Source organism: Enhydra lutris, unplaced genomic scaffold (genome assembly GCF_002288905.1).
Source record: "Enhydra lutris kenyoni isolate GAN:26980312 unplaced genomic scaffold, ASM228890v2 scaffoldscaffold24, whole genome shotgun sequence".
NCBI classification, from domain to species: Eukaryota; Metazoa; Chordata; class Mammalia; order Carnivora; family Mustelidae; genus Enhydra; species Enhydra lutris.
In genome coordinates this window covers 5,284,150-5,308,933 of record NW_019154108.1, presented here as the reverse complement: position 1 = coordinate 5,308,933, position 24,784 = coordinate 5,284,150, and the positions used below count along the sequence as shown (strand labels likewise).

General features: G+C 39.6%; 1 protein-coding gene across 3 annotated transcripts in view; it reads left to right on the top strand.

The window, feature by feature from the left end:
* LOC111150678 (POU class 2 homeobox 1) overlaps positions 1-24,784 on the top strand; it is a 199,318-nt gene that overhangs the window by 105,494 nt on the left and 69,040 nt on the right. For 2 of the 3 annotated variants that reach the window (XM_022508219.1, XM_022508218.1), the window contains exon 1: positions 21,555-21,623. The exons of the other annotated variant lie outside the window; for it this stretch is intronic. In XM_022508219.1, coding sequence (XP_022363927.1) covers positions 21,596-21,623 — 28 coding nt within the window. In that variant the 5' untranslated portion in view covers positions 21,555-21,595. Of the gene's footprint in view, positions 1-21,554; positions 21,624-24,784 lie in introns of those variants that run through there. 3 annotated transcript variants of the gene reach the window in all.

The window sequence follows — 24,784 nt, the reverse complement described above, 5'->3', positions numbered from 1 at the left end:
CAGTAACTGATCTAATTTTAATCAATGAGCGCCAAATTAGTAACTCTAAATAACTTATGTATATGTTATTGGTAGGTTGCTTTTAACCTCAGGTAATGAAAACTCAGTCCGGCTTCAACACAAGGAAATTGGCTTGGCTCACAGGATTGAGAGACCCAGAGCTGCAGGGTCAACAGCCTGGGCTCTCTGTGTTGCTTTGCCCTCGGGTTCTTTCCCTGATGGCTGCAAAACACCTGCTAGCAGCAGCCAGAGAAGTACGCCTTCTTGTTGGAATCTAGAGAATGGGGAGTAGCCACTTACTTTCTATGAAAAGTGAGACTAACTGTCCCAGAAAGGTTCAGGACCTCTGTCCTTGATTTCATTGGCTAGAATTGAGTCGTGTTCTGGATTATAACCTATTCCTGAACAAGTCAGTAGCTGGGATTGATCATTCACATCTTTCCCTTGAGCTGAGGTCATTTGCTAAATAGCGTTGCCCATTTCCAAATGGGGAGAGTTGGGGTGGCCATCAGCATGTACTATTACTGGAGTCCAGAGTGAAACGTCAGAATGAATGGAATTAGCAGCTGCTGTAAAAAACAGTATAGAGGTTCCTCAAAAAAATTAAAAACAGAAATACTGTATGAGACAATAATTCCACAACTAGGTATTTACCCAGAGAAACTGAAAACACTAATTAGGAAAGATATATGCACCCCTTTGTTGCAGCATTATTTACAATGGCCAAGATGAATATGTCACCCAAGTGTCCCAGCTTTATCCATAATGAATGGAGAAGATGTGATCACACACACACGCGTGCACACACACACACACACACACACACACACACGATTATTCAGCCTTTAAAAGAAATCTCGCCCTTTGTGACAACATGGATAGTATTATGCTAAGTGAAGTAAGTCAGAGAAAGATAAATACCTTACGATTTCACTTATATGTGAACTCTTCAAAACAAAACAAAGGTACAAACGGAAAACAGAAACAAATTCAAAATACACAGAACAAAGTGGTGCCAGAGCAGAGGGAGACGTGGGGTGGGGGGGCAAATAGGTGAAGGGGACTAAGAGGTACAGACTTCAGTGATGAAATAAACGAATCATGGGGATGAAAAGTACAGCATAAGGATTACAGTCGTAATAGCGTAACAACGTCGTCGGTGGCGGGTGGTGACCACACTTCTCACGGAGAGCACTGTGTAGTGTATGGCACTGTCAGTCGCTGTGCTGTACCTGACACACAACACTGTATGTCAACTGCACTGCAGTAATGAAAAAATTTTTTAAGTCAATAATTAGCATTTTGGGATCAGTTCTGGACCACTAGTAGCAGCAAGACAATACTTTGACGGTCATTGGTATAGTGAGAATGGGCTGAGGACAGACCCTGAGCAGCACCAACATTTAACAGTTACAACGAGGGGCGTGTGAATCAGTCTTCTAGTTAAATTTATTTTGTGTGTATTTTTAATTATGAGCTACGAAAAGCTGCTCATTTGGCCTTATTTCATTAGTTCTAACAGCATATTTCATATTTGATTTACTCACTGGTTTTCTCTCTTCGTCTCTGGTCACTTTAATGTCACTAGCACAGTGTTTCTTTCAAAGAAAGAAGAAAGTGCTGCCCATTGTCTTAAAGGAAATAGAGAAGGGATTATAAGTGGGGTTTCTTTAACTTAAGTTAAAGGAAAAATGAATGGGTATTTTGTAGCGTATTAAGTGTCTAATGAGTTAGATAGGAGGAATGCATTCTTGTATGCCTTTTTTTTTTGGAAGCTCTTACAAGTAGAAACTTCAGACTTATACCTACCTACATGTTAGGTATCTTGGAAAATTATTATTTGTTTATTATAAAGGAATAAATGATAAGATTTGCTACCCTGTGTCTGAAGACCTCAGTGATTAGAAACAGGTTGTGATCGGTAATGGACTGTAACTGGTAGTGGGTTGAGTATCTTATGTGCGAGGACCCTATTCTCCTTGAGGTATCACGAGCAGACAGTATAACTCTTGTTTTCTTGTGCTGGGCGTGTGTAGGACCACTGCTGACCTCTGCATCGTATTTTTTAGGCAATGAGTTACTAGCCAACAGACTCAGTTCAGGGGCCCATGAGTTCTCCTTTACATTTTTTGAAAAAACCGATTGCTGGGCCTCCAACCCCCAGAGTTTCTGATTCAGTAGGTCTGGCGTGGGGCCTGAGAATTTATGTTTCTAGTAACTTCCAGATGATACTGATGGTGCTGATCTGGTACTGCACTTCGGGAATCACTATTGTGAAACATTTATGTTTAATGAAAGCAAGGAACAGTCATACTGAATTTGTTTAAGGAGAAGATACATGGTACTTACTGCTGTTTAGGTTCGACTGTATTGTTTCTTTCTCTCTGGTTGTTGGCTATTACATTACGTGACCCACAGGGAATACTCCCTCAAATTATATTTCTTTAGTAAAAGAATAGTTACCTTTTGATGATTGACATCTCTCAACTTTTGACAGATGCATTGATTATGGCTGCTGGGCTGAAAGCCACTTTTGGCCTAGATGAAAATACCGGCATTATTTTGCTCAATGATCCCAAAGATAGGATTTTTTTTTTTTCTATTTGTTCTTTAGTAAGATACGGTAATTGTTGTTTCACTCAGTGAGTATTGAAACTTTAAACCGGTCTGAGGCCAGTATAACCCTTTGCTGTTGCCAGCTGTGCATGTTTCTATGGAAACTCAATAGGGGCTAGCGGGATTACTATTGTAAGGAGCACACCTGGCTTATTTGCATCCAGTTTAAGTTGGGGAAATTTCAAAAGAATGAAAGGTCTGTAGACTTGTCAATGGACAGCCAGAAAGAGCTTGTCATTTGTAACCATCATATTGGTGTAAAGAGGAAGAGTGGGGTGGGTTTTCCTTACTCATTATAGTTCATGTTTCTGGAGGGCGTTGGTCGATATGCTAAAGTTTATATTTGTTTTGTGTATTTGTCTCATTGTGTTTTGTTTTTGTTTTGGGAATATCCTTTTTTTTTTTTTTAAAGATTTTATTTATTTGATGGAGAGAGAGATCACAAGTAGAGAGAGAGAGAGAGAGAGGAGGAAGCAGGCTCCCTGCCTAGCAGAGAGCCCGATGTGGGACTCGATCCCAGGACCCTGAGATCATGACCTGAGCCGAAGGCAGTGGCTTAACCCACTGAGCCACCCAGGCAGCCCCTGGGAATATCCTTTTAAATATTCCAATATATATTCATAATTAAATATCTTTATGATTTTAAAATTCTCTTAAAGAATTTAAAGTGCATGTAGATCAGACTCTTTTTCAAGAAAGAAAGAATTTAATTTCTTTCCAGTTATACATTGTAATCACATGTCTTAGTTTTTGACCACAGTTGCAGAATTACGGCAGAATTTTGTGTTGATCTCTACTTTCAAGTGTTAGCTACTGTGAACCCCTTCTCGCACAAAAATAACTTTTTTTTTAAAGAAGGTAGTTGGAACTATTTACGTATTGGATTTTGTTTGTGCCATTGAACTTAAGCCTTGTTTCAGAGTTTCATAAATGGTTAGGTCCATCACTGAATGTATAGAAAAAATTATATGGACTAGTTACGTGAGCACAGAGTTACAGAGCACAGATACATAAAATTTAGGTGCTCTTCACTAATAAGTTTCAGTACTCAGTTATACTGACTTATCCTAGTTGTACTAATTAGTTATGCTAATTCAGGCCTAGCTACATGGTACAGGTGTGTGGTAAATGAGAGTCAGCGCATGTACCGACGCCTCTTCCTTGGTGAAGGCTGCTTGAACTTGCTACCGGTCTGAATTCTAAGGTTTTCTGGCGGAGTGTGGTGATCAGCGAGTGATGGTGGATTTCCATACTTGTGTGTGCCAAGTATTTCTTGTTTTCTAGAGACAAAAATGTAATCCTGTACCTTTTTTTTTTCCAGAATATTTTGCAATGATGGTAGTGTACATTGATCTGTCACCTGTGAACATGTGTGTGTGTGTATATGGTGTGTGGATGTGTGTGTGTATAAAGCCAGTTGAAGTAGGTACTTGTAAATTTGGAAGGAGGTAACATTGGATTTGGGGACTTTTTTTTTATTAGTGAAATATACTCTTTAAAGAAAAAAGTAGGCTATTTTATTCAGCTTTATGAGAGAGTAGCACCTTGTAATACATGTTCCAAGGATCTTCTAATTCACCTCCACGTTCCGAAGTAAGGGCAGGTGTTAGTATCCCCATCTGGCAGATGAGGACGCAGCACAAGAGCGGGGCGCGCCTCCAGTCGCGTGTGCTCAGGCATCGAACTACACCCTCATGGGTGGTCCAGTGTTCCCCACCGCGTGTAATTGTTCCCCCTTAAAGTGTCAGGTTATTTTATGCAGTTTACTCAGTATTGCCTTTTTCTCTTTTTGTATTCATAGACTGGAAAAGTAAGAAGAGCTTTCCTGCCTTTTTAATTACCAAACTACTCTCAGTTTTCAATGAATCAATTCAAAGAAAGAATGCAGTCTTTCTATACCTGGTAAATATTTTCTGCTCATAAAAGCTATTAATTAAGTAGCCTCTGATAAATCCAGGTGTTTATGATGAGTGCCTTTAATTTTGTGGAATGACTATAAAAATGACTTACTATATATATATATATATATATGAATGATATTAGCTCTGAAATTTGTTTGATATTTATTGATGTGATGGAGTGATCCTTAGAATGCCCGTGACCTAGCCGGCGACAGAAAACACTTTAGGATTGGCCCTAGTACTAGATTAGGCTGTGCTGGGTGCTTTCTTTTGTTTCATTTTGTTTGTGTTTTGGGGACATTTTTGTTTGGTTTTGGAAAAAGTTGTGAAGTTGGTGCAAATAGTGTACATAAATATACTAAGTTTTCTCTTTATTTGGATAATATAACATTAGCAGTAACCCCTATGTGGCAGTTTAATAGTACTTTGTAAATAATAGTTTTACAGAATCTAGTAATCAGAATATTAAACCTACATTTTTTCATTTTACGGATGACCTAAGTGAAGATTAGCAAGATCAAGTAACTTGCTTAAGAAAGTTGAGCTAGCTGGCATAGAGCTGAGGTCAAACTTTAGATCAGAGCCTACATATTTTGATTCCTACTCTAGTGCCTTTTAAAAATTCTTATTTTTTAAGTACCTTAAGTAAGAATTAACATGCCTAAGAGAGTAAACAAATCATAACGGCATTTTCATATGGGTCTAATGTATGACTTAAAATGTTAATTTAGGAACAGAGAGGACAAAATGGATCTCTCTCTCTCTCTCTCTCTATATATATATATATGTGCCACATAGAATACTTTATCTATTAACAATGGTATAAACATTAATAAGCTACTAGGTACCATTAAAGCTTTTAGATACACTTTATTTAAGCCTGAGGTGAACCCTTGGGCATATTTTGGACCTTTTTTGCAGAAAAGGAAACTGAGGCTTTCAAAGAGAGTGCTGTAGCTTAGGATGTTTAGAAGTGGAGTTTAAAACCCAGTGACTCAGACTTAAAAGTGCATTACTAAGCTGTGAAGCCTGTTGACTTTTGGAATTAAAACTCAATCGTAAATCCAGCCTATCCCATGTTAACTATTACTGATTATAGAATAATTTCCTCTCATAATTCAGCCATCCTAAAATCTGAGCATTTTAGGGACATATTAAGGTAATGCAGAGAAACCATGTCTCCTCTCTAATGATTTTAACCATAAGAATCATATTAGCTCTTTTTATAATGTCATTTAAATGTGTAGGTCTTACGCCCCTCTACAAAAGAAAGGTGTTTATAAAATATATGTATATTCTAAACATGTGCTTAAACTACACTAACTAGAGCAAGTTGAAAGGTGTATTTCCTGTGATGGAACATTTGTCTCCGTGTTTTTACTTATTATAACCAATCAATGAGCAGTTATTATTTTTCTAAAGTATTTTTCAGACAGACCTTTCAAAATTAGTTAAATGTTAATGAAAGAAATCAATGTTACAGCAAGGAGTATCATTCGAAAATTAATACATTTCAAGTGTCTGACTGACTGGCTGGGGGATAAGTAAAAGGTTATGACCTGAAATGAAACGGTAATGATGAAAGTACAAAGAAAATGCCGTCTTCTTTACTAAAGTACTCAGCGTACCCAAGTTTGCCCAAACCAGGTGTATCTTTGCCTTAAAACCTGACTTAGCCCCTGAGACTCGCCTTTCCCCACAAATCTCCCATTTACCACCGTCACCTGCCTGGCCCAAGGAGGGTGGGAATGCTTAGAATGTAGGCGATGAGATACTAAAAATACACTTTATTAGCAGATCGTGTGAGGTAACTGTTTTATTTCTGGTAGTGTGGAGAACTTACAGCAAAGAAAGGTAGTTTGTGTGCATTTTAATCTGTACCACTCGAAATGAGAAACGTAATTACATTGCCTGGTATCTTTCTACTTGGGGCAGTCATATGTTGGGACTGGATGAAAGGTGAGATACACGGGCAGATTTTATTGTTTGTTTTGTTAAATTCTTTCTTTTTTTTTTTTTTTTTTATTTATTTATCAGAGAGAGAGAGGGAGAGAGAGCGAGCACAGGCAGACAGAATGGCAGGCAGAGGCAGAGGGAGAAGCAGGCTCCCTGCCGAGCAAGGAGCCCGATGTGGGACTCGATCCCAGGACGCTGGGATCATGACCTGAGCCGAAGGCAGCTGCTTAACCAACTGAGCCACCCAGGCGTCCCTGTTAAATTCTTTCTAACCGGAGCTTGCAAAGATGGTATGAAACTTACCGATACAGTGACGTTTTGAGAAGATTCCGGAGTCGCTTACCTGCCTTCATATTTCTTAGAGCTGCTCATCATCCGAGTAGACGGGAAGGAGGTGAGGCGGGCTGGGGCCACGAGTGTGTGTTGAATCCCGACTCCGTGGGGCATCTTCGAGGCACAGTTTTAGCAGAAGTGTTGAAGTACGGGAAGTAGAGCCAAGAGAAGTGCTGTGTACAGAATTAGGCGTTGCTTTTGTTCGGACGATCGTCTTGTTAATCCACCATATTCTTTCATCGTTTGCTTTCAGCAGCACCAAATGCTCCTGTTTCCAGTGCTCTGAATCACAGCCACCCGGGGTTGCTGTTTTGGTGCTTATGTGATCAGAAGGGCATTGGTTTTCTGGGGTTTTTTTGTTTGTTTGTTTGTTTTTTGGTTTTGGTGGGGGGGGTCAAGTTTTAAATTTTCAGAAAACTGTAGTTAACAGTACTTCCCTGTAATACTTAAAAATTTGCACAGAGGGTAGATCTTAGGTGAAGTGCTCTTGCTACACATGCAGTTTTTAATGAAGAAAAAGGAGGGGAGGAAACTTTTGGAGGTCATGGCCAAGTTTATGGCCTTGTTTGTACTCTCAGAGGAGTATACTAACCGCTGAACTTACCAAGTTGTATACATTAAATATATACGGCTTTTGTATGTCAAATATAACTCAATAAAGTGTATTTTCAAAAATGATTGCAAAGAAGAAAAATTACACTTCTTAAGTGTTATTTAAGGATTAAAGCATGAGAAAAAAGCAGGAATCAGCCATGTCCAGATAATTGTAACATTATTAAGACTCTCTTCTTACCATGTACAGCAAAGGTGATCTTGGGGCCTGTGGATTAAAAGTCAGTTAAAAAACACAGAAATGGAAAAAAAAAAAAAAAGGAAAAAAAACCCAGAAATGTTCAAGAGTATCACTTAAATTTTTTATTATGATAGAAGAAAAATCTCGACAATGGTATTTATTAAATTTTCTAGCACGTAACAATACCATTATCATTTTTATAATTCTTGGTTATTTTCAAAATAATTTATATTCTCATTTTAATTTTAAGAGCAAACATGGGTGATAGCATAATCTTCATTTCTCAAATGAGGAAGTTGAGGTTCAGCTGTTGCGTTAAGTTTCTTAGGGATGCCATCGCAAGGTACCACAAACCAGGTGGCTTAAACAACAGAAATTTCTTACTTCATGGTTCTGAAGCTAGAACTTCAAGATTAAGGTATTAGCAGGGTTGGTTCCTTTTGAAGGCTGTGAGGGAGCATGTTTCATGTCTTCCTTCTTGTCTTGCCTCTGTTATGTATCTGTGTCCAAATTTTCCCTAAGGATACCAGGACAATGGGAGTGGGGCCCACCCTTGACCTCCTCTTAACCTGATCATTTGCAAAGACCCTATTTCCAAGTAAGGTCACACTCTTCTTTTGGGGGACACAGTCCAACCCATAACAGACAGTCTTTCAGTCAACATCTCTTAAGTAGGAAAGTTAGACATACCACATTGTCGTGCCGATAAAATAATGTTTTAAAGGCATGTAAAAATAGATACATATAATATATTTAAAATTTATTTGCTGATATTGCCTTTTATCTGAGTAGATTTTATTTAAAACTATATGAGATTCTAAAATATTTAATAGAGGGATGCCTGGGTGGCTCAGTCAGTTAAGCGGCTGCCTTCAGCTCAGGTCGTGCTGGGATCGAGCCCCTCATCGGGCTCCCTGCTCAGCTGGCAGTCTGCTTCTCTCTCTCCCTCTGCCCTGCTCATGCTCTCTCTCTCTTTCTTACTCTCTCTCAAGTAAATAAAATCTTTGAACATAAATAAATTAGGTAGTAGTTAATAGAATTTGGGGTTGTGATAGGTTTCAGGCTCTTTTTTGGGTATGCGGTATGTTACTGGTTGTGGAAAGGTTGTTCAGTTCTCAGTGCTCCCATGAACTTTCACTCATGCAGTGTAGAGCCTTATGGTGTGGACTCCTCCATATCTCGAGATGTCCATCAGAATACTATTTAAATTGTTTCAAGTGCGCTCTGACCATGGATAATCTGTGCATTTCGTGATTCTGTAAGAATTGTGCTCCTGTCTGTGTTAATGTGCACCTTGCAATCTGAGACTTCCGAGGGAAAGGGAAAGCAGGGCTCCACTGGAATTACAGTAAAACACTGGTAGTTTGTTGAGCTCCCTCCCCTTTTTTTCTTTTTTTTTTTCCTTTGCTATTGTTTTATTTTGATTTTAAAACACTCCCAGTACTTCAGTGAATAATCCTATAAATAAGGACATTCTGCTGCAGAGCCACAATACGGACATAAAATGCAGGAAATTAGCGGTATCACTTTACTATCAACTAATCCATAGACCTGATTCGGATTTGGCAAGTTGTCCCAAAAATGCCTTCATAGTAAAAGTACCTACTGCAGGATTCTACACAGCATGTAATTATCCTATCTCTTTACTGTTCTTCAATCATATTCCTTAGTCTTTAATTGATTTTTAAGACTGTGATACTTTGGAAGAATATATTTTCTGGAATATCTTTGAATTTGTCTATGTGGTTTTTGATTTTTTGTGGTTTTTGGGTTTTTAAAAAAGATTTTATTTATTTATTTGACAGACAGAGATCACAAGTAGGCAGAGAGGCAGGCGGGGCGGCGGGGAAGCAGGCTCACTACTGAGCAGAGAGCCCAATGCGGGGCTCGATCCCAGAACCCTGAGATCATGACCTGAGCAGAAGGCAGAGGTTTTAACCCACTGAGCCACCCAGGTGCCCCTTTAAAGATTTTGTTTGCTTGTCAGAGAGCACAAGCAGGGGGGTGGCAGGCAGAGGGAGAAGCAGGCTCCCCGTTGAGCAAGGAGCCTGACGCTGGGACTCAATCCCAGGACCCTGTGATCATGACCTGAGCCAAAGGCAGGTGCTTAATATACTGAGCGACCCACGCGTTCCTGAATTTGTGTTTATCTGATAGTTCCCCATGATAGATTCAGGTTCTACGTCTATGGCAGGAATATCACAGAAGTGATATTGTGTTCTCACTTCATCTTTTCTGGTAGTGCAAAATTTTTATTTGTCCCTTGACTAAGTGACCTTAACTGATCGCTTGATTACGGTGATGCTTACCAGGCTTCTCGGTAAAGCTGCGTCTTCCCTTTGTAATTGCTTAATATTTTGTAGGGAAACTACATTTTCATCATCAAATTTTTATTTGATATTAGATATTTTATTAGAGCATTTCGACTGAACTTATGATGATGGTGGTAGTTTCCAAATGTTGTCTTTCTATTATTCCTTATTTATTATTTGGGATTCTACAAGGAAAAAAACCTTCTTTTCTCCCTGTTTATTTATATCAACATGAATTCCTATGAGTAATGATTACAATTTCTAAAAGACTTTCATTTATTCACTTGAGAGAGAGTGTGAGCACGGGGGGGGGGGGGGGCAGAGGGGGCAAAGGGAGAAGCAGACTCCCTGCTGAGTGAGGAGTGTAACATGGGGCTTGATCCCAGGACCCTGAGATGACCTGAGCCAAAGTCAGATGCTTAATTGACTGACACTTAACTGACTGAGCCAAACACCCCAGTAATGGTTACAATTTATTGTTTCTATTTATTTTGTCATATTGCCTGAAATTTAGTCAATAGAAGGTTCTTTCAAACTTGCTTTTGTGTCTTTTCTGCATATTCCCATTATTCTTAGAGCACTCCACTACTAATTTCTTCACCAAAACAGTAAAAAGAAGGAAAGGAAAAATAAAATGCAGAGTTTCAGCCTAGAAACAAAAAGCCTCCATAAACATACAGAAAATATAAAGAACTAAATGAAAATTTTAGAACTGAAAACAACAATAACTGAAACAAAAACTCAGTGGATGGCTCACAACAGAATAGAGGGGACGGAATGAACTAGAACATAGAACAGTAGAAATTATCCAATTTGAACAAAAAAGAGAAAATAGAACAATAAATGAACAGAGCCACAGGGACCTATGGGACTGTGACAGAAAGACCACAGAGGAGGAGAACGGAAAGGGAGGTGGTCTGAAAAATTCTTGTAGAAAGACTGGCTGAAAACTTCCCAAACTTGTCAGAAGATACAAACCTATAGATTCTAGAGTCTGAGCAAGTTCTAAACAATATAAACCCAAAGTAGTAATAATAAAGTGTTGGTAAACTAAAGACAAAGGAAAGATCCTGAAAACAGTGAGAGAGAAATGATGCCTTTCCCTATGGAGAAAAACAATTCCAGTGATAGTGGATTTTTTCTCAGAAACCATGGAGGCCAAGAGGCAGTGGCATCACATTTTTCAAGTATTGAGAAAGAGCTAAAAATACCAACTTCTGTATTCATCAGAAATATCCTTCAGGAGTGAATGGGAAATCAAGACATTCTTAGATGAAGGAAAACAAAGCATTCATCTCTGGTAGACCTACCCTAAAAGAATGGCTAAAGTAACGAAATATGTAGTTTTAAATCAACAGAATATACTTAGGACTTGTGTACCAAAGACTACAAATGCTGGTAGTAAAGCAGTTTCTTTAACTTCAAGGCTTCTTACATAGTTGCAAGAATGAAGCCTGAGGATATTGGTGAAGAAATTGACACATTAATCATTGGAACAGAAACAAAACCCAAAGTAGGTCTACACAGGTATAAATGACTAATTTGTGACTAAGGTACGAAAACATTTGGAGCAAACAGAGGAAGGAAAATCTTTTTGACAAACAATTTAAAAAGAATTTAAAAAAAAAAAAAAAAACCACCTTTACTGTTCACACTAGGAAAAAAACATAGAAGGAAACCTGTAGAACAGAGGATTGATGAATCGTTCTTAAACATGACCCCAGAGGGGCACCGGCTGCTTCAGGCAGTGCAGCATGCTGCTCTTGACCTTGGGGTTGTAAGTTCAAACCCCATGTTGGGAGTAGAGATGACTTAAATATAAAAATCTTAGAACAAAAACCCAAAACACATGACAGCAGAAATACAGCCTACAAAAGGAAAAAATTGATAAATTGGACATTATCAAAATTAAAATATTTTGCTGTGTCCATTAAAAGGATGAAAAGGCAAGCTCCACAGTGGGAGAAAATATTTGCAAAGCACATATCTGATAAAAGGCTGATAACTACAATATGTAAAGAGCTCACAAAACACAGCCCTATGGAGGAAAAGGAACCCTCATATACTCTCGGTAGGAATGTAAATTGGTGCAGCCACTGCAGAAACCAGTATGTATGTTCCTCAAAAATTAAAAATACAATTACCATATGAGCTGGTAATTCCATTACTGTATATTTACCAAAGAAAACACTAATTCAACAAGATACATGAATCTCTGTGTTTATTGCAGCATTATTTATAATAGCGAAGATGTGGAAGCAGCGCAAATGGCCACTGATAATGGAGAAGGAAGTTGTGGTATATGTCCACACAATGAAATATTACTCAGCCATAAAAAGGATGAGATCTTGCCACTTGTGAAAACACAGACAAACCTAGAAGGCATTATGCTAAGTGAGATGAGTCAGACGGAGAAAGACAGATACCATATGATTCCACTTACATGTGGAATCTAAGAAACAAATGAACAAAAAGCAGAATCAGACCTATAAATATAGGAAAAAACTGATGGTTGCAAGAGGGGAAGGGGTTGGGGGGAATAGGCACAAATGGGGGAGGGGACTGAGAGATCTGGGCTTCCAGGTATGGGATGAACAAATCACAGGAGTAAAAGACAGCGTAGGGAAAATAGTCATGGTATTGTAGTAGTGTTGGATGGTAACAGGTGGTAGCTACACTTGTGATGAGCATAGGTGACATATAAATTTATTGAATCACTGTGTTATGTACCTGAAACTGATATAACATGTGTCAGCTGTACTTAGACCTCCCCTCCCACACACAGTGAAACTCAGTTCTAGAAATCGAAACAGTCCTTTAGAAAAGGGAGATTTGGCGGGGCGCCTGGATGGCTCAGCGGGTTGGGCTGCTGCTTTTGGCTCGGGTCATGATCTCGGGGTCCTGGGATTGAGCCCCGTGTCGGGCTCTCTGCTCTCTGCTCTCTCTCTGCCTGCCTCTCTGCCTACTTGTGATCTCTCTCTGTCAAATAAATAAATAAAATCTTTAAAAAAAAAAAAAAACTTAAAAAAAAATAAAAAAAAATAAAAGGGAGATTTGGGGATTTTTAGAAAAATCCAAAAGAATTGAATAGACATGTCACTGAGGAGGATAAACAAATAATAAGCATATGAAAATCCATTCTGTATCGCTGTTTATTAGGGAAATGGAGATTGAGACCATTGTGCGATGTCACTACACACCTAGTAGAACAGCTACAATGAAAATTAATAATATCAAATGCTGGTGTAGATTTGGAGAATCCGGATCTCCCATACATTGTGGAATCCTAAAATGGTACAGCCATTCTGGAAAATATTTGGAAATTTCTTCAAAAACTAAATACACACTTAACCATGTGACCCAGCAGTATCGCTTCTGTGCATTTATCCCAGAGAAATAAAAATTTGTCCACGTAAAAACATATACACGAATGTGCTTTATATATTATAGACGAGAGTCCTTTACCAGACAGGTTCTTTGCAGCCTTTTCTCCCAGTGTGGAGCTTGTGACCCAGTGTACATCCCGAACATGAAAGTTTGTAGCACCGTTTTTGGTAATAACTCCAAACTGGGAACGACCGAAAGTCTTTCAGTAGGTGAGCGGTTAAACAGATTAGGGTACATCCATACTATGGAATATTCTGTTCCGCAGTAGAAAGGAATGAACTGTTGACACACAGGACAACTTGATTAGATCTTAAGGGTATTATGTTGAATAAAATATGCCAACCTGAAATTGTCATATATGATTCCATTTTTATAATATTCTCAAGATGACAAAATTATAAAGGTGGATGGCAGATGATTGGTTGTCAAGGATTCAGAATAGCCAGAAGGGGAGGAGTGAGTACAGCCATAATAGGGTAGCAGGAGGGAATTCTTTGTGATGAAATGGTTCTCCTGTATTGTGATTGCAGTGGTGGTGTTGTGGTCTACCTACACATGTGAAATAAGATGACAGAACTACACATACCCTTTATACCGATGTCATTTGCCTGGACTTGATAGCATATTGTAGGATGAACTATTTCAAACAAAAAGAGATCCTGTCATTGCTATATGGTTTTGGAGAAACAAGGAGTTACCTGACAAGGAGGGGAATAAAGGAAGATCTGAGGTCATAACTTTTGAGCCTGTCTTTATACGTTAGGTGGATAGACTTCTCATGAGTTCAGGGAGGAGAGATACTGTTGAGAGATTGGCAGTCAGTACATGTTTATGGAATCCGTTGATTGTTAAAATGTATTAGTAACATCTGATTAGTCAGAAGAATATCTACATTAGTTTAGTAGAGAAATGTGTCTTTAAATTTTTATCTCACATAGACTCTGGGATACTTATTACCCATGTCTCTTCACACAAATTTATGAAACCAAGAGTAAGAGACACCCAGAGAGGACACATCACCGATATCGTAGATGAAACCTAATAGTTCAAAGGGACGGGTGGGAATCATTAAGCAGCATGGGGTTTCAAATAAAACACAATAAATAAAAGCCTGTATTTCATGGATTTAAGAAATGGAATCCGAGAAGTCACATTGCAGTTGTTAGGAGAACTCTAATATTAGCCAGAGATGTCAAGACAGGCTGTAGGCCTGTGTTAAAGCCGTGTCGTCACCTGCTGTTCTCCTCCGTGGAATCTTCTTGGTGGTCGTGTTTGGGGTGATTGTCCAGTACTTCTTTCTAATCAGTTGTAAGCATTCTGTGCCGCAGCGTTGTGCCCCCACTTCCTGTCCCACTGCTCAGTGGCACCGAGTCAGTACTTGTTGAATGTGCTCGTGCATGAAATCAGTGACTTTGCAAAACTCCGTAAACTAGAAAAAAGAAAAGACAGTTACAGAATCAAACCAGATGACAGGGTGAGCTGGACAGGTGCGTGCCGTGCGACGGCGACCCTTCCGTAGAGCTGTGCGGAATTCAAACTTCACAACCAAGAAATGCAGGATTGAATTCTCCAGTGATGCGTCTACTAAAGGTGGCCGCAGTGTTCGGCCGGGCGGCGGGTGGACTCGGTGCACGACGGTGGTCCGTGTGTTGGCAGAAGTTACAGGAAAACGCAGAAGCTCCAGCCTCTTCCCTGGAACTCACTGCTGTCCCGTGGGGTGGCTTTCCTAGCTAACCAGGCCGAAGGACTCCTCGGACTCACGGCTGCCTGCACGGTTCCTGCTTCCAACGCGCTGTCTGATGCCCTGCAGGGAGCGGAACGCGTTCGTCTGTCTGTGCTGTCTGCCGTCTGTCTGTCTGTGCCGTCTGCCGCCCCTCAGAGGCCAGCCGGCCTGCAGCACCGGTCCTTGTCTGCGCTCCCAAGCCTGTCCCGTCCGGTTGGACTCTCACTTAGTTCCACGGTTTAAACCGTTATCATATCAACCAAGGAAGAGAAAAGGAGGAGATGACGTCTCTGTGAAAACTTAAGTTGAATGTTTTGAGAAGAGTAGATAAAGGATAATTACTGAAAATACTGCTGAATTAGATGTGAGAAAAGAGCTGTAAAATATTAGGGATAAATTGTTCTTTAAAAAAGAAAGAAAAAGATTCTGTACTCTCAGTGCTTGATGTGTCTTTTAAGTTCTTGCCTTTTTCTTTTAAAGGTTTATTTTAGAGAGAGAGTGTGTATGCAGGGGGTAGAGGAGCGAGGGAGAGGGAGAGAGAATCCTCAAGCAGACCCTCGCTGAGCACAGGGACCAGCCCGGGCTCCGTTCCAGGGCCCTGAGGTCATGACCTGAGCTGGAACCAGGAGTGGGCTGCTTAACTGCCTGAGCCACCCAGGCGCCCTGCGTTCTTGTCTTACCTTTTTAAAAAATATTTTTAAAAGATTTTTATTTATTTATTTGACAGACAGAGATCACAAGTAGGCAGGTAGAGAGAGAGAGGAGGAAGCAGGCTCCCTACCGAGCCGGAAGCCCAATGCGAGGCTTGATCCCAGGACCCCAGGATCATGACTGGAGCCAAAGGCAGAGGCCTTAATCCACTGAGCCACCCAGGCGCCCCTTGTCTTACTTTTAAAGCAGTTTTTCAATCTGTGGGTGATGAAGTCAATTCAGTAGATTGAAATCAGCAGTTAAAAAATATGTATCATATTGTACTACATCTAAGAGCATTGTTTCATGAAATTCTTGAGTTTTTTATAGTCTTAATATATATGTAAAATATGAAAAGCTTGAAAAACAAAGCTCAAGAAATTGAAACTGAAAATACTGGAGTAAGTATTAAAGATATGATTCACCCAGAAAAGAAGAGGAAACTCAAATGAGTGGATTCAATTTTAAAGCAAAGGCTTTGGTCCACCATCAAAAGATGAGTAAATAAATGTATGCTTATGTACTTTCTGTTAACATGAAATGTTTATGATATAATGGTTTTATGATATTTAAGTTGACCTTTTTAATTGACCAACTACAAATCTCCGTGTCATGGGTAATAAGAATTTCAGCATATTTTATTTTACTTAAACTTTCCTCTCATGCCTCCTTGTTATGTCCTTTAGCCCCTGCTTTCTCTGCCACGTAGTAGTGTGACCTGCGAGTCATTCTCTAGGCCTCAGTTTGGTTTTTAGGAAGGAAAATCATCCCTCTGATCTCTTGTTATCGGGCAATGCTTATTTGCCAGAATGATAAAAATAGATTCGGTCTCGGTGTTTGCCCATCGAGGATTTTTCGTAAATACAGCAGACATTGTTTTCTTAAATCTGTTCCTCTTAAGCTCTGAAATTCCATGTTGCAGTCTTGGGGTGGGGGGATTATCATTCACATATACTGTGATATTCCGTGCAGAGGAATAGAGGCAGTGCTGATACCCATCACTTGATTTTGGATCTAAGAAATTTCCAGATCCTGAACGTTCTTTCGTATTTGAACCTTAGTAAATTATTTTAGGCTTTCAATGGGTAATGAGTTTTGGGATGAGGTTTTTGTTAAGATAACGGTTTATAATTCTTGAGCTAATGAAACATTTTTGTGTTACTGAGCGTCTGCTGAAGCAGTGTCGTTGTTTTCTGTGAAGAAGCCGGCGAGGAGATTAAAGTAGTGGTAGATTTTGAAAATAGGTGAGAATTAAAAAGACAATTGCAGGATCCTGGGTGGCTCAGTCCTTAAGCATCTGCCTTTGGCTCGGGTAATGATCTCAGGGTCCTGGGGTCGAGCCCCACGTCGGGCTCCCTTCTCAGCGGGGAGTCTGCTTCTCCCTCTCCCACTCCCCCAGCTTGTGTTCCCGCTCTCCCTGTGTCTCTCTTTGAATGAATAAAATCTTTAAAAAATAAAAAGGCGATTGAGATTGCCTAGGCGTGAAAGCAGTGGAGCTAGGAGATGAAAAATCCTACCGAGAGGCAGACAGGATGTGCCGGCGACCAGTTGCCGATTATACCTTCCCGTTCCCCGGACTAGCTGGACGGCCAGTGCAGGGGTGTACCGTCAGTTCATCTGGCCTGTGACCAGGTTGGAATTTGATAAGTGAGGTCAGTGGGGTACAGGCCTGCCTCTGTTCCCTCGTACTCAAAAGACGTGTTTTAAAACTCTAGTTTGTCACTGAGTTGTTACTGTCCTCAGTTGCCTCTCTAATGAGACCGAGGCTAGCCGTAGGATCGTGCGTGGAAAATTACCCTAATACAGATGCTGTGAGCCATGAATTCTGGATCCTGGAAGAGCATTTCTTCCCATTCTTAAAGCAAAGGCTCAGGGGTGCCTGGCTGGCTCAGCTGGAGGGGCATGCGACTCTTGATCTCAGGGTCAGGAGTTCAAGCCCCACACTGGGTGTAGAAATTGCTAAAATAATAATAATAATAATGAAAAATATAAAAAGCCTCAGCTTTAAGCCTGATTTTAAAGTATGTGAATTTTAACTTTGTCTTTCAGCTCCTTTTTATACTACTGTATGCTATTTCCTATTTTCTGCTTTCTGTGAACCCTTTCCCCATCCCCCAAGTACAGGTCAGCTAATAGCATTTATTTTATAAGAGTATTTACTGGCCTTTTTCCAATGGGAACAATTATTACCACCCTACAACTCCTCAATGAGGTGTTAAAGGAAAGCAGTTGAATTGGATTAATTTGTGCTAAAGTGTGAATGACTGACAGCCCTACAAAACTTCCCAGAAATTTCTATTTTTAGAAGGCTATTCTTTTTAGATTAAGTTTTAATCTGCTATTTCAGACAGAGGGCCCAATAAAGTGAATGCTTGAGCTTTGTGGGAAAGCTGTCTGTTCCCTTCTTTTGGGTCTAACTTTGCCATGGTTGGGGGAGTACAGGGGAGAGATGGATGGTAGCCAGCCTCCTGCAGTCCATCTGTAGAGGCCTAGGCAGCCTTCTAGTATTTAGACCTGCCTTTTAGAATGCGCAGAACACCTACATCGAGGCGGCGAATGGGAGTTTTCTTGTCCTTCCCATTGTAAGGAAGCCGCTGCATGGGTGAGGCTCCCCGGCACTCTGGACAGCTGCATGTCAGCACTGCCTCCGCTTGCCCCTCTTCCTGTTCCTGGAGTGAGGACAACGAACGACTTGCAGCAGAGGGGACAGGGGTCCCTCTCTGGATAGCAGCCTCTGTCAGCCGGTGAGCTCTAGGCCCCCTGCTATGCAGAGGCCCTGTGCCACACTCTTGGCCTGAGGTGGGTGGTTAGTGCACTGCCAAGGCCCTGCCCCTGAACGGGCACCTTCCAGCAAACACTTTGTAGTTGGCAGAGATGGCCCGGCTGAGGCTTCCAGTCCCGCTTAGCTGATTTGTGAAAGACCAAATTGGTGTAAGAAAGGTAGCTTAGAAGTGCCGCTGCAAACAGCATAAAAAGTAGATGGTGAGTTGCAGAGATCGTCTATAATAAGTACAGGCAGTAAATGTAAAGTTTTATGAAGGCAAAAGAGGAGAGAAAGAAACATACATGATGTCCCCTCCTTACCAGTCACAGTCACTGCTTCTGATATTTTCTCACCAAGTGCAGCTTGTATAGTCCAAGGCGTTCAAAACTTATTTGAATTTTGTTATTTTGTTGTGTAATACAGTCTTTATTGTTTTACTACGAAGTGTTGGGAATTATTATTGAGTAAACTTGGTGCTCTTGAAGGTTGTAGCTTGCTTATTCTGTGTCTTGGTCTCTGTCCGCTGGCACAGCTGCCTCATGCCTCGTCCCACGATCGGGTCTAAGAGGCACAGGCCCCTTTATCCTCACAGCAGCCTCGTGGAAAAGATCTCTCATTTTACAGATGAGAAAATTAGGGTTCAAAAAGGGAAGGAACTTAGTCTCCCTGGCAGTGTTACCTTTCTCCCCTGTAAACTCTCCCCTCATAGGGATTTTGTGATTCTGCACAACGGAAGGACTAGCAGTACAAATAGAGTGCTTATCTAGAACTTGAGAGAGGGTTTTGGTTCTCTTCCTACCTAATTTATAAGACTTGCAAAGAAATCTTTTTAAAGTTCTGTTATAGAAGTCTTGTCTTTTGTGTCCACATAAGCACGTTGAGTTTAATTTCAACCTCAATGTTGGGAAAACATACATATTTTGGGGACACCTGGGTGTCTGAGTTGATTGAGCATCTGCCTTTGGCTCAGGTTGTGATCCCGGGGTCCTGGGATCCAGTCCCACAGCAGGCTCCTTGATCAGAGGGGAGCCTGCTTCTCGCTCTGCCTGCTGCTCCCCCTGCTTGTGCCCTCTCTCTCCCTATCCCTCTGACAAATAAATGAATAAAAATCTTTTTAAAAATGCATATTTTTAGGGGCGCCTGGGTGGCTCAGTGGGTTAAGCCGCTGCCTTCGGCTCAGGTCATGATCTCAGGGTCCTGGGATTGAGCCCCGTGTCAGGCTCTCTGCTCAGCAGGGAGCCTGCTTCCCTCTCTCTCTCTCTCTCTCTCTCTCTCTCTGCCTCTCTACTTGTGATCTCTCTCTGTCAAATAAATAAATAAAACCTTTTAAAAAATGCATATTTTTAATAATCAGACACATGGCATGCTTGAAGACTAGTTCTAAATAAAAAGTTGTTAACGGGATAATACCCTGGAGAACTCCCTCAATTCTAGTGCACTCTTCTGTGTATCTGTACATACTGGACTTTTAAACACAAAATCTTTGTCACTAGTTATTAGTGTCCTCACTGCACTGAAAACAAGCTGTGTTAATCTGCTGCCCTTTTTAAGCCCCCCACGCCTGCTACTTCCATAAGTGTACCACTGGGCCGCAATGTGTAATAATAGGCAAGAACTCAGGTTTTGATACCAGCAAAATCCGATTTTAAATCTGACTCCAAATTATTAGTGTCACATTGGGTAAAGTACTTTAGCTCACTCTGCCTCAGTTTCCTCTTTAAAAAAAAAAAAAAAACACAAAGAAGTCAGTAATACCTACTTCATGGGATTTTTAGAAGTCTTTTCCTGAGTTGTTTATGGTGATTACAGTGGAATGTCCTGTCATAATGTCTAAAAAATTTTGGACTGATGTTTTACCTTGTAAATTTACTTTAAATTGAATAGATATATTCTCTAGTAAAGAGTATAAATATATATTTTTCCTATACATGAGGTGAAATTTACTTGAAAAGACTAAGTCCATAATTTGTATGACCCATTTTTTTGGTGATTGATATTGTAAATAATGAACCATCTTCTACTTTAGATTGATTTCGATGGGGGAAGGGTGCTGCATTCGGATAATAAACAAGGATATTGGCATTCGGCTAATCTGGTCTGTTAATTGAGTAGTCTGAAAAGATTTATAGATGATGAATTTCCATACTCTTGAAAATAATTTTACAGCTCTTGCACTACTTCTGGGTTTATATTGTTGCCTTGTTTTAAAGTAGGACTTTCCCCCAGACAGTGCACGTTAATATTTGGAAAATTCCCTATCAGTAGGCTAGCACCATCTTGACAGCCCTATGTTCTGCTTCTACCTTGCTAATTGTTTCTTTGGGATTATTTGGATTGTGTAGAAAGCTTTTTGCAAATCCTCTTATTACTGAAGTCATTGTTGCCAGCAGGAATAAGATTAAAGGTGCTTAAGTCTGTAGAGTTGTTTCTAATTTGTACGTGTCATTTCAGTGCCATTTTAACAGAACTCTGTCTCCTGTCTCTCCCTTCTCCCCCAGTACTATCTCAAGTTAGGTCCGAGGAGCCAGGCCATTGGAAGAAATCTCATTTTATCCTCCTAATTATTATGCTGGCACTCAGGAGATAATTTTTCCCTTCATGCACTGCCAATTAATATGCAAATGGGCTGATAAATATTTATGCAATGATTTAAATTATGCAGGGAGTGCTTTCAGTGTGTTCTGTAAATGAATTGTTCGTGGACTTCAAAGTGCTGGCTGCTGTGCTAACGAGGAGAGATTTGCATAAGGCCCTAATCACACGCATACTGATTAAGCTTCATTATGGAAACTGCCAGCTGCAATCTTTGTTTCTATTTTATTACAAAAAGGGGAACTTTTCATGCTTCAGTTGCCTTGACAATGTCAGTCCTAGCTGGTAGGAGAGACTAAAACTCCTCTGAGCAACTGAAGTTTCCTTATTCAGTTGAAGATTGCTATGGTGTAACTGAAGTTGTATTTTGCCTCGCCCCCTAACCCACTTTCCACCTCCCACCCTTGTTCTCTTAAGAACATAGTGTAGATTTGTTAGAAATAGTAGTACCTTCTTCCCCCCACCCCAAACTGCTACCTGTTTCTTCCTTGCTCTGGACTGTCTGAACCTCTAGAAGACCTCACAGCAATGCTGGACTGCAGTGACTATGTTCTAGGTGGGTACCAGCACAGTTCTTTCTTATAAGCTTTAGTATGGAAATGGCGTGTGTGGGGTTGACTATGCATAAATGCTTAATCGCATATGCAACCAGCTCGGGGAGGGAGGGGAGAGGTGGATTGAGCAGAGAAGTAGGAAAGCATTTGCAAGGCAGGAGCATACTTGAATTTGCAGTAGGTCCCTCCCTACCACCAGCTCTTCTGGTTCAGAAGACATTTTCAGTACATAGTGTAGATTTGGAATTCACCTTAAACAGAGTACATTTTTGCTTTTTGGAAATATCTATTGGGAGCATTTCATGTAGTTCTAAAAACACTCTAAATCTGAAACAATATTATAAAGTGTACCTAAAAAATGCATACATATTAATAAAAATGTTTTGCATACCTAATGTCAATGTCTTATATAAAAACCAAAAGTGGACAGTGAAAAATAAGGCGGAGCCCCAATGCAGAATGGCTCCCATGAATACTGATGCAGAGGGCCATGGCAGCGGTTCCTGCCATAGGACTGATCATTGATCAGTTTCCAGCTTTGAGAAACTATCAACTTTTCAAATTTTGGCCGATATTAGCCTTTTTAATTTAAAAAAAAATCAACTTCTGTTCTTCAGAAAACAATTTTAAGTGCTGGAAAGCCTATATTTAGAGTTCTGTCTGTAGAACAACAAACCTGTTAGGAGAGGTGGGGTGTGACGCTTGATTATATAAACTGTCTTTGGTAACTGAGATTTAAAATAGATTGAGACGCACTGTGACTCCTGGTGGCTCTATTTTGTGTTGAGATTTGTCTGTTTGTATGCAAAATTCTTGAAACCTCCTTAGGTTACTCTGGTCACCTGGAGAGTCAGATGCCATAAATTCCCAGGACAGAGGTACTTTAGGTTGAAAACCTTTGCAAGTGATTTTTTTTTTCCTGTACGTCATTTTTTGTGCTTGAAAATTTGAGGCTTAACCCCCACCACCCCCATCTCCTTCACAGTTGCTAAGGATAAAATTAAATGATAGTTCTGAAAATGTTTACATTGTTAGGCAGAAGGAATGACCTAAACTCAAGACAGTAGTAATATTTGTGTAGCACAATAAAAACCACAATCAAAACAACAAACTGATACCAAGAATTCCATCCGAGAACAGTTTGTAGACTGTGTGTTAGACTTATACACAGCTCAGTGTGCCCAGAGAGAAAAACAAACAAACAAACAAACTTCAAATATCAAAAGAGAACTTACTTGTATTTACTCTTTTACATCTACTATGTTGGGAACTCAAAAAAAAAAAAGAAAAGAAAAATACCTTTGAAATATTTTTAGCATTATATTTTAGAATTGGAAATCGTATCTCTACTATTTGTAATGAACAGTAACTGTCATTTGGACAGTTTTCACATTGTTGTACAGTTAATTATGTTTTGTTTACATGTGTATGTGTGTGTGAAGTAATTTTGTTCAATGTCTCTAAAGCTCGACAATTCAATAGAAAATGCTTAGAAGAGTCACACAGTACCTGTGACATAATTTTTAATTTAGATGTGTGGAAATTAGGGTATGAGTTTCACAAGCACAGGCTCATGACTTGTTAAGAATTATTCCTACTTCTTTGTATAAAAGATATGTTACCCTTTTTATGAATATTAACTGGTTCATACTTCTCCCACTTTCTGTTACCAGTCTAAAGGAAGCATTGAGCAGAACGTATGTTTAATGGTATATTAACATTTGTTGTGATCTTTGTGGACTTCCGTAAGATTTTGGTTAAGTCATTCAGAAAGCTGGTTTTCACTAAGTTGTACCACCTGTTCCTTTCAAACCTTAGTATGCTTTCAGTGACATCTAAATTTTTCTGTGCAGTAGATGCAAGGAAGTTGTAGAACTATCCTTTATGACCACAGAAAAAACGAATTTGAATCCTTTGAACATCTGAAGAACTAAAGATATGATAAAACTGCTTAAGACTGTAAGACAAGCATCTGTTTCAAAACCTGTGTTAGGAACCCTATCACACAGCATCCAGGTTGGAAATGAAATTAATGAGGAGGACTCTTGATTCTCTCTCATCACTTGTGCATTTGGATAAAGCAACTATGGATAGCGTGGTTGGGACTTCTGATGATGGTTTTGGTTTCCTAGTTAAACATTAAAGCAGATGACAAAATGTACCCTTGAATGAAAAAATCAAATATATGTAGTTTATTCTAAACTAATAATTATAGTTAAATGGTTCTTAACTCAGTAGGGGAAAAGGGGGAACTTGGTTGATAGTAAACTTGATTACAAATATGCTAAGTTTGGGTTTATAGTAGAAATACAGTAAGTATGTATTAAATGTATATTTAGGTTTTACCCTGTTAAAAAGGTGGAAGAAAAACAGACTTTTTCTCATCTCTTGTATATCTTCTGGGATACTTTATATTGCTTGATGAAAACTTTTTACTATGAAAACCTTCATTAAAGAGATAACCCTTTAGGAGATAAACCCAGGTCAGGATGTTCATATGGGATATCACATAGTGTTTTTAGGTGGGTGTGGGTGTGGTTCAATTTTGAAATTATTAGATATATCTGTCATGCCTTGTGGTGCACCTTCTTGGACTGGTTTATGGTTGGGGTATGAATTTGACATATTCTCACTTTGACGCATAGTTTGGGTAGGGAGTAGATAAGGAGATTTTTTTTCTTAGACATGCTTTCTTTTTATTCTGTTAGGTTGAGTTACTGTACAGTCTTTTAGGAAGAGTACCAGTGAATTGTTTTGGTTTTAACTAACAAATGCGAAGGCTAATGAGAAAAAGAAGCTTTCTTTGAGAGTAACATGTTTTACTCTGTAAGGTGCTTGGCCCTAGTTTGTTTCTTTGAAGAATTTTATACTTCATAATTTATTTATTACATTTACATGTTAGACTCTATTGTAATTTTTTTCCGGTTAGATTTCAGTTATCTTTGTTAGGAGAAAGTTAAAATTCTTTGGAAAGAGAGTTTATTTGTGGATCACTTCGGGGTTAAGGAATCCTGAATTTCTTTCAGATAAAACTTTTATTACAATTTCCAATGTTTTAGTGTTGACACTATCTGTTTTTGAACATTAATTAATGTAACATTAGTCAATATTCTTTGATGTTTTGAACATTAATTAATGTAACATTAGTTACATTTGATGTTTT